The sequence below is a fragment of the Typopeltis vanoorti genome, chromosome 12 (genome assembly GCF_054136105.1).
Source record: "Typopeltis vanoorti isolate ZY-2024b chromosome 12, IOZ_Tvanoo_1.0, whole genome shotgun sequence".
Lineage (NCBI taxonomy): Eukaryota > Metazoa > Arthropoda > Arachnida > Uropygi > Thelyphonidae > Typopeltis > Typopeltis vanoorti.
The window spans coordinates 109,774,225-109,789,334 of record NC_143560.1 but is presented as its reverse complement, the minus strand read 5'-3'; the positions used below and the strand labels follow the sequence as shown (position 1 = coordinate 109,789,334).

Below are 15,110 nucleotides of genomic sequence, written 5' to 3'. Positions count from 1 at the left end.
TTGCATGTGAGCTTGCAAGTTCTCGTGAACACCAGTATTGAACAACTGCAGCATGGCTATCAGGGATGTTGTAACTCAAATTGCTGTTCAAATGTTCAGGATTAAGGAGAATTTCCCTGAACTCCACGATTTTTCTTTCAAACTCATCACTGCAGTGAAAAATGTTTACGGATTTATCCAAGCAAGCTGAGTGACTCTGTAGATCATCATGAGGATTGTTTGAGAAAAGAACATGACTGGATAGGGCAGATGCATATGATCTTTTATAGGAGATGTCTCTCTCTTATGTTCCTCTATATGAAGTTCAACAGATTTGTTAGTCTGTCCAAAATAAGGAATATTACAATTGCTCCACAACTTGTAAACACCTGGATATTTCAGATTGTGATGAATAGGCTTCTGATGGCTTATAAGAGAACGGACTTCAGGGAGTGCAGTGAAAAACTTACTGATGCTGTATTTTTTAAGGACTTTAGCCAATTTATTGGAGACTGAACTAATATAAGGTATTGAGATGCTACCTTTAAAATCAGTAGTTTCTGTAGTATACTGCCTAGGAGGATCCAGAAGAAATTTCTTAATCGTTTTTTCAGAATATCCATTTTGTTTAAAGATAAGAGAAAGGTGATTCATTTCTTTTTTGAGCTCATCTGGTTCATTTAAAAGAGAGCATGCTCTGTGTCCTAAGGTAGAAATAGTTCCGAGCTTTTGTGGTGGAAAGTAATGAGATTGACAGTGCAGATATCTGTTGGTATGAGTGGGTTTTCTGTATATAGAGATTTTAAATCTATCTGAACATAGTGTAAGAAATATATCCAGGAATGGAAGGCAGTTATTTCGTTCTAGTTCGGCAGTGAATTTTATATTAGAATGCTGGTTGTTAAGATGATGAAGAAAATCCATGAGAGATGTGTGTCCATGACTCCATATGATGAATATGTCGTCGACATAACATCTCCAAAGTTTCGGCTTAAGTGAGAAGGACGATATGGCTTTCGTTTCAAAATCTTCCAGGAAAATGCAAACACCTCTTGTAAACACCTGAAATATCCAGGTGTTTACAAGTTATGGCGCGATTGTAATATTCCTTATTTTGGACAGACTAACAAATCTGTTGAACTTTGTATAGAGGAGCATAAGAGAGACATCTCCTATAAAAGATCACATGCATCTGCCCTATCCAGTCATGTTCTTTTCTCAAACAGTCCTCATGATGATCTACAGAGTCACTCAGTTTGCTGGGATAAATCTGTAAACAGTTTTCGCTGCAGTGATGAGTTTGAAAGGAAAATTGTGGAGTCCAGGGAAATCCTCCTTAACCCTGATAGATGGATGTTGAGTTACAACATCCCTGATAGCCATGCTGCAGTTGTTCAGTACTGGCGTTCACGAGAACTTGCAAGCTCGCATGCAACAAACAATAGCGCATTAGATAGAACAACTTGAAAATTACAACGTTTTTGTGTCAATTATGTATTGCATTTTTTGCCTGTAATTCTCAGTTTTTTGTAACTTCAATTTTTATTACTGTGTTCTACTGTTAAATTGTGAATGAAGCTATGTTATGTAATTTATTATTTTTCATTCACATTTAACATTGCTTATTAAATATTAATCATGGCTTATGTAAAATTAATTATTATTCCTTAATTGAGAATTACTAATTAAATATTTATTCAAAACCTGACCTATTATTAATTTATAGAATAATAAAATGTATAGAATTTTGTGTAACCAAATATATATGGTGTAACGTAAAGTGTTATTTTATATTTAACTGTATACGTAATCAAAAAGTTGAAGAAGTAGTTTAAATATTATGTTGTTCTTATTTGTGAAATATTTAATGTTATGTAATCACTCATGTAGCAGTAATAGAGCATACATTACATTGGCGAAATGTTTACGCTTAGTCTATTGTCATGGAAACGCACGCGTAAACAACCACGAGTGGAGTAGAGCGTGGCGTTCGAACGTAAGGTGGGAGTGAAGGTCATAGATAGATGGAGAGAGAGAGAAAGCAGAGAAAGAGGAAGGTCATAGATAAGACAGGGAAGGAAGAGAAGAATTATTATTAAGCGAGTGAGGAGAGAGTTTTGCGGAACCAAGATTATAAAATCCTGAGGGCAGAAATTTATGAGTTTAGTGTTCGGAAGTGAACCTATAAGTAGTGAAACATAAAGTTTAATGTTATAAGCGAAATCTGCTGTTGTTATGAAGAAAGGTTGATGCCGTAATAGATAAAAGGAAACTGGACAGTCAATGCGAAAATTCTGATTAGTTCCAGTTAATCTGGATTACGATTAAATTCTATGTTGCCCTAGGAAAAGGTTATATTGATTACTTGGAGAAAAGTGAACAGGAAAAGATATTAGTACCTAATTACTGTTGTTTGGAATAGTGAAGTGCGACTTACAGTAATACAGTTTAAACTATGGAGAATATTTGTTATGTGTGTTCCGCTAATGTTAATTAAGTTAATTTATAAGTGCTCTCTCAATAATTTGATGTATTGAAGAATTTGTCTGGTAAGAGTAGTTGTATAAGTTTCTCTATTCTAGCATTAACTGTAATATATCTCCGATGCTCAAGGTCCGGGAATATATTTGCTTGGAATAATGCTTACGTAGTTTATTGCCTGCTGTGAATATAAACATTGAGCTGATAGATTTGTGAAGACTGATTAAATGTGAAATTGTTATATTAACTTGAGATAAGAAGATTTGTGTTTTTGAGACTGTGAATAGTATATGAAAGTTAGAACATTGAATTAGCATCAGTGGCCTAAGAAGATGTGTTAAGTTAATTGTATAGTTCCATTTTAAAATAGAGTTCTTGTATTTGTTAACCATATCATATATTAAATGTTTTATTTTGTTGATCTAAATATTGTGTTTGCCTGAATTCCTTATTATTGCACCGTTCATAAACATTCGAATCTTGCGGGAACCCCAAGTAAAAATGATAATAGATGATTTGGCCTAATGAGATGACTGCTAACTTAATTTAGAACTGATCCTACTATTTATATAGACTAATCTAAGAATAGGGTGGCGCAGTATAAATATAAATTTCCCTACTTTTGGATCGGTGATCACTTCGTAATTAGTTATTTTATTCATAAAAGTGACTTGAAACTAGATAGATTTAGAACACGACAGAAAAGAGTCGTCACGACACTACCTTTAGTGGATATCCGAAGAAGGCTGTAAAAGGCTGAAACTAGTTGTATCATTTTCATTAAAACTTCATATTTTATCTCGGTTTAAGTCATTAAATATTTATTCTTTAAAATGTACCATTACAACTGAGTAGAAGCTTAGGAATACATATATATATATATATATATATATATATATATATATATATACAGGGTGTTCGGGATAAATTTGACATATTTATAATTAATTATATTTTTCCGTAAGTTACATGTATTAACACACACTTCTCTTCATTTAAAAGTTTGGACCCTTCTTCATTCATATACAAGATGTCAGAAAGGATGGATAGCTGGAACCCACCTGAATCATGGAAGAGAATAACTTGTATCATGATGATTCGTGCCCGCCATCAAAATAAGGATATTACGACTGCTGCCCAATGCTCCCTGAATACAGTAAAAACAATCAGGCATGAACTAGAGACTTGCAATGGTGACTACGAGGATGTAGCAAGAAGAAAGATCCCTAGCAGACGATCTGATTGTGTTCGTACAGCAGAATTCCTCGCAAATCTGCAGGAACAGGTGTTGAAGAACCCTGGCATTGGAATTCGGGCTTTGTTCGTGGAGTTGCTAACTGTAGTCAAGCCCTGGATAACAAGGGTAGCCAATGGTAGGCCGTATGTATGGCAGCAGGATTCGGCCCCTTGCCACACCTCTGGGAAAAGTCAAAAATGGTTGTCTGAAAATTTCTACGACTTCACCAGTCCAAATGTTTGGCCTCCAAACTCCCCAGACCTTAACCCCATGGATTATTTTGTATGGGGCGCAGTTGAAAAAGACACCAATTGCACTTCCAGTAATACAAAAGCCCAGTTAATGGATAAAATTAAAACAGTTTTTGCGGCCCTTCCCAGGGAGACTGTAGCATCAGCTTGTTCGAGGTTCCGAAGCAGAATTGAAGCTGTGATCGATGCTAATGGTGGTTATTTTGAGTAAATCTTGTTGATAGTATTGTAATTAACTCTGCCTGTAATGTTTTTTTGTCAATTCATTAAATTTAATAGATACAAAGAAGATTTTCTTTTTCCTTACGAAACTGTCAAATTTATCCCGAACACCCTGTATATAGGGAAAAAAGAACTTTGAATAGTCATTTTTGAAGTTAAGAACCAGGCAACTACAATATAAATATTGTAGTTGCCTGGTTTTGTTGATGAATTTATTTTGTACTTTTGCTGCACTTTGGTCCCAAAAAAGATTAACATGTCCTTTAATGTTTGACCTTTTGATCTACTCATTAATTGTTCCAAGTAACAAGTTTTATATACTACTCATGCAAGTTTTTTCTCTCATAAATACATTTAATGTAAAATTTTTGTATAATTCAGTCTCTTTTAGACATCCTTTCTTTATGTTTTTGTTGTTGTTGAGTTGCAGAGAAGGGTAAAGCATTGGTATCATGCACTGCATAGAAATAATTGCCATTTTAATTACTCAGCAGGAAGAAGGCTAAATTGTTTCTACAATATTTTGAATGTAATTCTTGTAGAAAGACGTATACGTTGATTATACATGATTATTAAATAACTTAATGAATTCACAACATTTACTAGAATATAAATTAAATTAATGGAATGAATGAAATAGTAAAGGAAATAACGGAAAAGGCCGATTCCATGAATGGAATCAGCCTTAAGAAACATACCAAACTTTAACAAATTTGGATGCATGAGACTACCCCAAATTTGGGAGATGTACATCAGCAGAACTTCAGCCCAATGGCCAAGAATATCTAATATAGCCCGATAGGGGACACCATCAGGACTTTAGGAAAAACAGTAGCTTTCTCGCTTCTTCCTCATTTGCTGTGTTTAGTGCCTGCATACACGTGTCTTTATCTTAAGTTCCCATGAAGATGGCAACATGACTTCGCTGAAATATTGGAAATATATATTAAAGTTTAATTTAATTTATATTCTAGTATACGTTTTGAATTCCTTAAGTTATTTAATAATATTTTGAATGATATAGAATGGAATTGAATGAGATGTCTTTTCATATATAGACACATTGCATAAAACCATCCAAAATAATTCCTATTTTTAATTTTCAGATGAACAGTTACCAAGTGTTAAGTAAGTATTCTGTTAACAGAAACGTTTCTTACCTAGAGTAATATTTTGTTGGTAAGCATTTTTATTTTGTACTGATAATGTATAGCATCCACTCAGATGACTAACTTTGATTCCCAAATTCAAGAATCAAATTGACTCCTTAAGGCTAACAAATAAATCTAGTAGACAGCGTTTCTGAGTTGACCTTCAAACATCTGTTAGGAATGTGGAAGAGACAGTCATGATCTACAAAGTAACAAAATTCTTGCAAATGGAGGTGTTTGTTAAATATTTTGAAGAAATTTCATTATTTGTTTAATGCTGGTTTTCAGTCATTGTATGAATAATGATTCTGATATAGTTATCAATAAATCAGCAGTTAGAGAATTAATAAATGGGAAAAGCAGATATGTGGACTTAAAAGGAAATCTGAAACCTCAAAACCAACAATCATTCTTTTTAAATATGATTCAAAAAGGCTTCTTAACAAATATAATTTGGATATATATATATACACACATTAAAGTTCTTATTAAAGTTCTAAATTTCTTAAAGTAGCCTCTTAAAAACAGAACTGTGTTAGCAGTTTTAGAAGAGATTGGACTAGCATATCCTAAAGCTATTAAAGAATAGATTCATTGGTACCTATCAGATTTGTCATGTTTATTCATCTGTCTGTATGAAACAACTCGAGAAGGGATAAATTGATTGGATGAAATATAACGTCAGCCAGTTTGGTCATTAGTCTACACTGATAAAAGGTTTTCCACTCCAGCAATAAGACTCATGTTTATGGATACCTGTAGTATAAACTAGTGTAGCACTTTTCACTTTACCTTTTGTTTTTAACAACAGTAGTGCAAGGTGAGTTTAGCCTGCTGTCTGTCTCAGTGTTCGATGCACCATCATCATTGAATTTAATAATTCTAATCTTAGTACCTAATGTAATAAGTTTATGTGTTTTCTTTGTTTCACTGAAAGCAATGGTGCCCTTATTTTGAACTTTAAGCGCCATTATTAACAACAATAAAATAAATAACAGTTATAAACAGTTTTTAATTTACAATGAAACACCAAAGCACAGATGTGGTGAGCAATGATATCACGAATAAATGCATAGCATTTATTCTGCTGTGAATCAACTGCACATCGGTTGATTCATGACAGTGTCGTGTTATTAAAAACCATTGTATTTGCAGATGTGGTGTTGTATAAACTGGCAATGATTATAATTGAAAAGTATTCTATGATAGAATGTAGTGTAGTGTAAATGGGTACTAGTCATAACTGATTATGAAAAGCATTATATGAGCAGGTTGTTTTGTAAGGCAGTGTATTACTATGTGAATATCACAAACGTTCTTGAAATATCATGTTGTACATACATTTGCTAATGTTATTTTCTTAAGAATTGAAACCCAAGTTTAAAGATTACTGTAGTTCAGCATAGCATAAGAAAGCACATAAGCAGTAAAAACTGAATTACTATTTATGGATAGCTTAAACATCAAATATATTTTGAAATGAATAACTCAGTCCATCCTTAGTGGTACAAATTATATGGTAGTTTAAAACACACTCTAAGAGCACATAGCAGTTGGCATACTGTTCAAAGCATGGGCAGCAAACACTTTAAAGGCACATCATCAGCATGCCAGATGATGTGGCTTTGAAATGACACTAAAATTAATTCTGTGTTCAATATTGAAGCCATGCTTAACATCACTGGAAATGTGTAATTTCTCATAATTTTGTAGTTCAGTAATCCTCTTCTTGATGGAATGGCTAGTTGACTGAAATATGCTAGGTGATATTCACAAGGGAACCTAATATACATTCATAAAGAAAGCAGAGGTCGTCTGTCTTTCGCAATTGATTTAAAAAAAAAAAAAAAGAAAAAAAGGCAGAAGTTTACCAAGGTATAAAAATCGTGGTAGGACAGAACTGATTGAATTCTGGTGACATACTCAGAAATGTATAAAATTTGAAAGTTTTTACAGAGACTGTATGAGAATGACTATTAGTGATCCTTTGGTTATTTCTGGGGATTGAATTCATTTTACTATATGCTTTATTTCTGTAGCTTAAGGGCCAAAGCTGTATAACTGAAAGGAGACCTTCACATAGACTTTAAAGGGATGCAGAGAACCAACCAGGGCTTTTTGACTTAATGTCCAATCCTCACCTTCTCGTGCTGCATCCTGTTAGGTATCTTCCTGGATACTGAATGGACAAAGATGGACTGACAATTTGGAATTTAGCTGACCAAATTGTATTCTTATTGGCTTGAAACAAAATTGCAAATGATGGTAACATGACAGAATTTCATGCCAGCTGGGGCATTGCCTGGTTAAACAAGGCACCCGTTGTTTTTCTCAGTGAACCAGGGCAAACAGCGAAAAGTGAGCTACTGGAACAAATCCTAAAACCCACCCCAACTCAGCATCACCAGAGTTTAAGATCGGTACTATCAACATAAGAAGCCTGAATGCAAAAAAATGGAGCTAGCTGAGGAATTGGATAAATACCAGATCGACATAATAGGGGTGACTAAAACAAAAAAGGCAAAAACTGGTGAGATCTTTCTGAGCAATAAATACAAAATGTTATATTCAGGCAATGACAATCAAGGAAAAGGAGTTGACATAGTATTCAACACTAAATATGAGGCTAATCTTGAATGGCAGGCAGTCTCAAGTAGAGTGATGTGGGCAAATATCAGAATGATGAACTGGACAATGAGATTTATTTGTGCCTATGGTCCCACAGAAGGTTCTACTAAGGTAGAAGTGGAGGAATTTTTTGATTTTAGAAAAAGCAACTGACACAATGAAAAAGGAAAAGTTGGACCTTGTTTGGGGATCTAAATAGCAGAGTAGGAAATGATTGTCAGACATACAAAAATATTTTTGGGAAAAGTTAGAGAAAAGAGCAAAGCTAATAATAATGGCAAATACCTGTTGGATTTCTGTTCAGGACATGGACTGGTTATTGCTAACAGAACGTTCCAACATAAAAATTAGCACAAATTCACATGAAGAGAAGTTCCTGGCAAATTAGTCAGCTTGTGCTATTAGAGAATACAGAAACAAATGTAAGAAAGCTAAAACTGGCTAAACAAAAATCATGGGAAGACTTTGGTAAGAACATAGAAAATAAATATTGAGAAGGTGGCAAGATATTCTGGAGGTTGTTGAAGAAGCCCAGAAATGGAGGAAAGAGTGCTGTAGAAGGAATTAGAGATGATAAAGGTGACATGAAAACAGTAGAAAAAGATATCCTTGAAGTTTGGGGTAATTACTTTGAAAAATTACTAAATGAAACAAGCAATGATGACAGCACAGTGGCAAAAAATACTGACCAGGCATGCAGTCAGGAATACATATCCATACTTGAAGTATAAAAAGCCATCAAAGGCCTGAAATGTGGAAAGGTAGTTGGAGTAGATGATATTCAACCAGAAATGCTAGTGTATGGAGGTTTAAAAGTTGCACAGTGGCTGCACTGCATAGTTCAGAAGGACTGGACAGAGGGATGAATTCCAGATGATTGGAATAGAGCTCTCATAGTACCCATATATAAAAAGGGAAATAAAACCGAATGTGAGAATTACAGAAGCATTTCATTACTGAGTGTTTCTGGTAAGATATATGCAAGTATACTTGAGAAACGGTTGAAAAGGATTTTGGAAGAGATGCTTGGTGAAGAACAAGCTGGATTCAAGCCAAATAGAGGCTGTCAGCATCAGATTTTCACTTTATGACAGACAGTTGAGAAATCATGGGAATATTACAAAGATCTGTATTTAAGTTTTGTAGATCAGGAAAAGGCATATAAGAAGGTTCCAAGAGAGAAGCTATTCAAAACACTACAGTTATATGGGGTTAATGGGGCATTATATCAAGCAATACTTAGCTGTATTTCCATTATAAATTTAGTTTAATCCTTTATCCAAGTGTGTGCAAACAAAGTTTGCACCTGAAAGTATCTTCAGGACTGAGGTAAGGTGGTACAACACCGGGCTGCTCCTTGCAAAGATGGAGCAAGCTACCAAAACTTCTATCTCAGTATCTCCCATAATGCAAAACACATCTCCTTGCAGATATGTATAATGTTATGCATTAAATGGGAAGGGCCACTACCCAGACTAGTTTTGACCTTTATTGAGGTCTCTTCAGTGGGAGCCAGGCCCAAGTGGAGATACCAAGGCAGAAGCATTAGCAAGATCATCTCCTCCTGTAGGAGCTGCCAAACGGTGTGCCACCTTTTTATTAAATTACTCTGGATTTAGAGAAAGATGTTGAAAGTTTATTTTTCACTTGGTCAGACTATAATAAATTTAGTTTAATCCTTTATCCAAGTGTGTGCAAACTAAGTTTGCACCTGAAAGTATCTTCAGGACTGAGGTAAGGTGGTACAACACTGGGCTGCTCCTTGCAAAGTCCTGAAGATACTTTCAGACGCAAACTTTGTTTGCATACACTTGGATAAAGGATTAAACTAAATTTATTATAGTCTGACCAAGTGAAAAATAAACTTTCAACATCTTTCTCTAAATCCAGAGTAATTTAATAAAAAGGTGGCACACTTTTTGGCAGCTCCTATAGGAGAAGATGATCTTGCTAATGCTTCTGCCTTGGTATCTCCACTTGGGCCTGGTTCCCACTGAAGAGACCTCAATAAAGGTCAAAACGAGGCTGGGTAGTAGCCCTTCCCATTTGATGCATAACATTATGCATATCTGCAAGGAGATGTGTTTTGCATTATGGGAGATAATGAGATAGAAGTGTTGGTAGCTTGCTCCACCTTTGCAAGGAGCGGCCCAGTGTTGTACCACCTTACCTCAGTTCTGAAGATGCTTTCAGGTGCAAACTTTGTTTGCACACACTTGGATATAGGATTAAACTAAATTTATTATAGTCTGACCAAGTGAAAAATAAACTTTCAATGTATTTCCATTGTAAGACAGGAGTTAGAATTCAAGGAAGTACAGGAAGATGGTTTAATGTTAAATGCAGTGTCAGACAAGGATGTACATTATCCTCTCTGTTATTCATTATCTATGCAGATCACATTATGAAGAAAAGTGTTATTAAACCTGATATCAAAATTGGAGATGGTAATCTCAACTCTTTGCTTTATGTGGATGATGTTATACTTCTAAATGAATCCGCTACAAGTCTGCAAGATTCCCTGACTAAATTGAATAACTGTTGTAAATAGGGTATGAAGGTCAGCATTAAAAAGACAACGACAATGAAAATAGGTAGAATTGTTGAAAATGTCAACTGGGTTGTGAACGGGGAACCTGTGGAACAAGTAAAACATTTCAGCTACTTAGGCATGATTTTTAGTGAAGATGGTAAATTAAATATGGAAATAGACAACAGAATCAACAAAGCTGGTATGGTGGGAAGTCAACTTAATAAATTTGTGTTGAATAAGAGAGAAATTAGCTGTATACAAGACGGTGTGTTCAAACCAATTTTAACTTATGCATCTGAGAGCTGGGTCAGAAGTAAAACATTTGACCATAGACTAGTGATCACAGATATGAAAGTGCTGAGAAAGATTAGGTGCATGAACAGATGGTGTCAATGGCAATATTATATTAAATACGAGGATATTAGGAAAAAACCTGACATTGTTAGCATCCAGGAATGTGTTAGCAGATCTAATCTCAGGTGCTATGGTCACTTAAACAGAATGGGAGAGGAAAGATTAGCAAATCAAGTGTTGTCTTCCAGGTTGACAGGAAAAAGACCCATAGAAGACCAAGATATAGGTGGATTGATATAGTAAAAAGTGCCTTAGAAGATAGAAATATAAGATCTGATAATATTGCAGGTAACAGACTGATTTGAGGAAAATAGGAAAATTGTAGATAGGAAGTTAGTAATAATATAAATTTTTCATCTAGTACTGTCATATCCTGTACACCCCTCGAGGGTATATATATATCAGGAATTTGATGATGACGATATATTTATGTAATGGATGATAACCCGAATATTTCTTTTCTTGTTCTATCTGTCAATGAATTTGTTTGTAGCATGTAGAATTGGTTATACTAAGAAATACTACAGATACATGAATAAGTAGGATTTCTAAGAAAAGTAATTCTCCTCTGTATTTATCCATAGTAAACTTATCCAGAGACAAAGATTATTAATTTTTGTAGAAAGTTTTTCTGCTTGGTTACAAAGCTTATGTTGAATTGGTTAAATCCAAAACCTAAGCTTCTCATTCAGCTTGCACTACAGCCCAAAACAGATGTAAAAAAGTTATTAACATTTCCAAAGTAGACTTCATAATTAGCAATAAGCTTGAGTCTTTCTCAATGGGCATTCAAGCCTTCTGGTCTCTCACTAATGCTTTTGGAGTTAATTTTTACCTTTCCTTGTTTCTGCTTTCTCACATCATGATGTAAATAACATCCAAGGATAAGAGGACCTCTGGTATCGGTCTTTTCTTCCAACCCTTTTTGACAACCAAGCAAATCACCTCCTGCACTACTACAAACTGCCAAGTGCATGCCTTCTCTTTTTGCCAGAAGGACATATGAGAACTCCTAATTAATCTTGATACTATTAGGTCTTCTGGGTCAGATGGTATTCTTCCAGTTGTGCTCTGGGATTAACTGATATGCCAACCTATTCAAGCACTTACTGACAATTTATTTATGTGAGAGTCATCATTATGCTTTTACAGAGTTGAACTAATGAATTCCTGATAGCTTTGAACAGTCAGAAATGACCACCTGGTAGACTTCCCTGTACACATCTCACAGATAAGCACGAAACTTGATGGGTATTACTTTAAGCTTACACGGTGATCTGAATGCATTTTTGAAAATTAGAGACAACTACCGTGTTTGAATAAAAACTTTAGTTTAATATATCTAAAATCTACATTCGACGTTTTGACCTTTATGTCAAGGTCATCTTCTGGAGAATACAACTATACACAGAAAACAAGCTACACTACAATCAAACTGGTTTGTTGAAGACACTGACCAACCTCTACAACAATTGTTGGCCTGACCTCTGGTGGGAAAAAAAAATTATACATCAATGCTAGAGTCCTATTATTAGTGTTATCTGTTGGTTGTAGAAAAAAAAGTCTGTCCTTCATGGTCTACCGAAAACCGACACACACTGGCCAATACATACATGCTAATTCGTACCATCACACATCACAAAAATATGGAGTCAATAACACCCGTAAAAACAGAGCTACAACAATTTGCTCTAACCAGCAAGCCCTGAAACAAGAACTAAAAATCATCAGCGACACATTCATAAATAATGGCTATAACAAAAATACTATTAATAAAATACTCCATAAAACAACAACAAAAACGAATCTAGATTACAGTAAAACTATAGCCATCCATCCCATACATTAAAGGGTTATCGGAAAAAATCAACAGAATCCTACAACATTATAACCTCAATGCCACCTTTAAACTACCCACTAAACTTAAAACCATATTCAACTCCTCTAAGGATCCTCTCCTCCCATTAGCACATCCTGGAGTCTATTGCATCCACTACACCTGTAACTTACTGTACATTGGCGAAACAGGACGGACAATCCCTATACGCAAGAAAGAACACATTAAATATAACCATTATGGTGAAGCAGGCCTCTCAGACCATGCACTCAACACCTTACACCAAATCAACTGGAAAAGCACCCGCTCTTTACACTGCACAAAAACCTGGTACGAAAGGAAATTTAAGGAAGGCTGCGAAATCCTGATAAACCACCCAAATATCAACAACAAAGATGTCATGAAAATTCCAAGGATCTGGATGGCACACATTCAGCCTACCTAATATATAAGATCCAACATAAGTCAGGACTCTAGCCAATCTTCAGCTAGTATTAGAAACCATTCCATACCAACTGGCTAGAATGTACATGATGTTAATATATGTATATAGATACCTGTTGTTGTGCCCAATGTATTTCTACAACCAACAGATAACACTAATAATTTTTTTTTTTTTTTTTTTTTTTTTTTTTTTTTTTTTTTTTTTAGAGTTTATTTTTCACTTGGTTAGACTATAATAAGTTTAGTTTAATCCTTTATCCAAGTGTGAGCAAACAAAGTTTGCACCTGAAAGTATCTTCAGGACTGGGGTAAGGTAGTGCAACACCAGGCAACCCATTGCAAAGGTGGAGAGAGCTTTCTCCACCTTTGCAATGAGTGAACTTTGTTTGCTCACACTTGGATAAAGGATTAAACTAAACTTATTATTAAACACTAATAATAGGACTCTAGCGTTGATATATAATTTTTTTTTCCCACCAGAGGTCAGGCCAACAATTGTTGTAGCGGTTGGTCAGTGTCTTCAACAAACCTGTTTGATTGTAGTGTAGCTTGTTTTCTGTGTATAGTTGTATGCTCCAGAAGATGACCTTGACATAAAGGTTAAAATGTCGAATGTAGATTTTAGTTACATTAAACTAAAGTTTTTATTCAAACATGGTAGTTGTCTCCATAATTTTCAAAAATGCATTGATAGGTAATAGTTCTTTTTAAATAAAAACTCAAACTCATGGTCTCCCAGTCAACATTATTTCTACGTCACCCTAGATAGCAATCATCATAGTCACCTACCTTTATTAGGCATATATTCTAAGGAATGGATAACCATTTCTGACTCCTATAGTTACTCTTTTTAAAGAATCAGCATTCTAGTTTTCATTATTCAGTAGAATTTAGTTCATTCCAGCCCTGCCTGTATTTTCTGTTATGTCACTGATTACCTCTTGTATGCAGGAAATGGCATCCATTATCTTAAAATAACTGGCGTTTGTTACAGCTAACCCTTTTTGTAAATGTGAGTTCCAAATTTGAAATATCCAGTTTATATGCAATTGGAAATGGGTGATCATCTTCCAAGAGAATATTTCTCTAGTTCAGTTTTTAGAAATGTTGATGAAGAGAGAGATGACACCATCAAAACTTACTATGATAAAGAATAAGTGTATTCTTTATCACTTATACCAGGTGTTCTGAATTCTTCACATATAACCCCCTCTTAATTCTCTTATTGTTAAGTGGTTTAAGCAACCTATGTAAATACATGGAAGGGTTTACATAAGAGAGTCCATTCCTTCACAAATTCTTTATGAAACTTAGAAATACTGTAAAGGCAATACATACTTTACTACATATTTTATTTATTATTCTAAAATACAGTAGCACCCCCCTCCCCATATCCACAGTTTTGGTATCTGCGGTTTCACTTATCTGCAATTCGAAAAAAGCACGCAACATGGTCTATTGCTGCGGCAGTTGAAACATGCATACGTGCAGATTGAAAACTTGTTGAAACATGTTTGTTTTGCTAGGTGTGGGGATTAAACTTGTGTGTTTGTTCATGTTTAGTTTTACTCGAATTGTCGAAGAAAGCAGTCAATTGTCTGTCATTGCAATTAGAAATTGCGTTTAAATTCAAACAAATAAATTGTGAAAAATTTAAAAATGGCTTCAAAACCGAAGAGAAGGCGTGAATGAAGTGCTCACTATTAGTGAAAAATTAAAGATTATCAATATGATTGAAGCAGAAAAAAAGTCAATTGGAACCGTTTCCAAGATCTATAATAAAAACAAATCTTCGATACATGAAGTGTTGAAGAACAAAGAAAAAATTTGTGCCAGTCTTTCCATTGCACCCAAATCTGCAAAAGTTATGGGTTGTTGTTGTTGTTGTCTTGTCCTTTGAAGAGTCTTAGATGTTTCCGTGCGCTCTTTGTACTGCTTTGGCTATGTCTGTGATTTTGTTTGTATAGAGCTGTTGTTCAGGATTAGGATCTAT

At 34.7% G+C, this 15,110-nt stretch overlaps 1 protein-coding gene across 1 annotated transcript in view; it reads left to right on the top strand.

Moving 5' to 3' along the window:
* Positions 1-15,110, top strand: part of Fak (protein tyrosine kinase 2 Fak) — a 316,957-nt gene that overhangs the window by 101,482 nt on the left and 200,365 nt on the right. Inside the window, exon 11 of the mRNA XM_090402169.1 lies at positions 5,277-5,298. Coding sequence (XP_090258295.1) covers positions 5,277-5,298 — 22 coding nt within the window. The remainder of the gene's footprint in view (positions 1-5,276; positions 5,299-15,110) is intronic.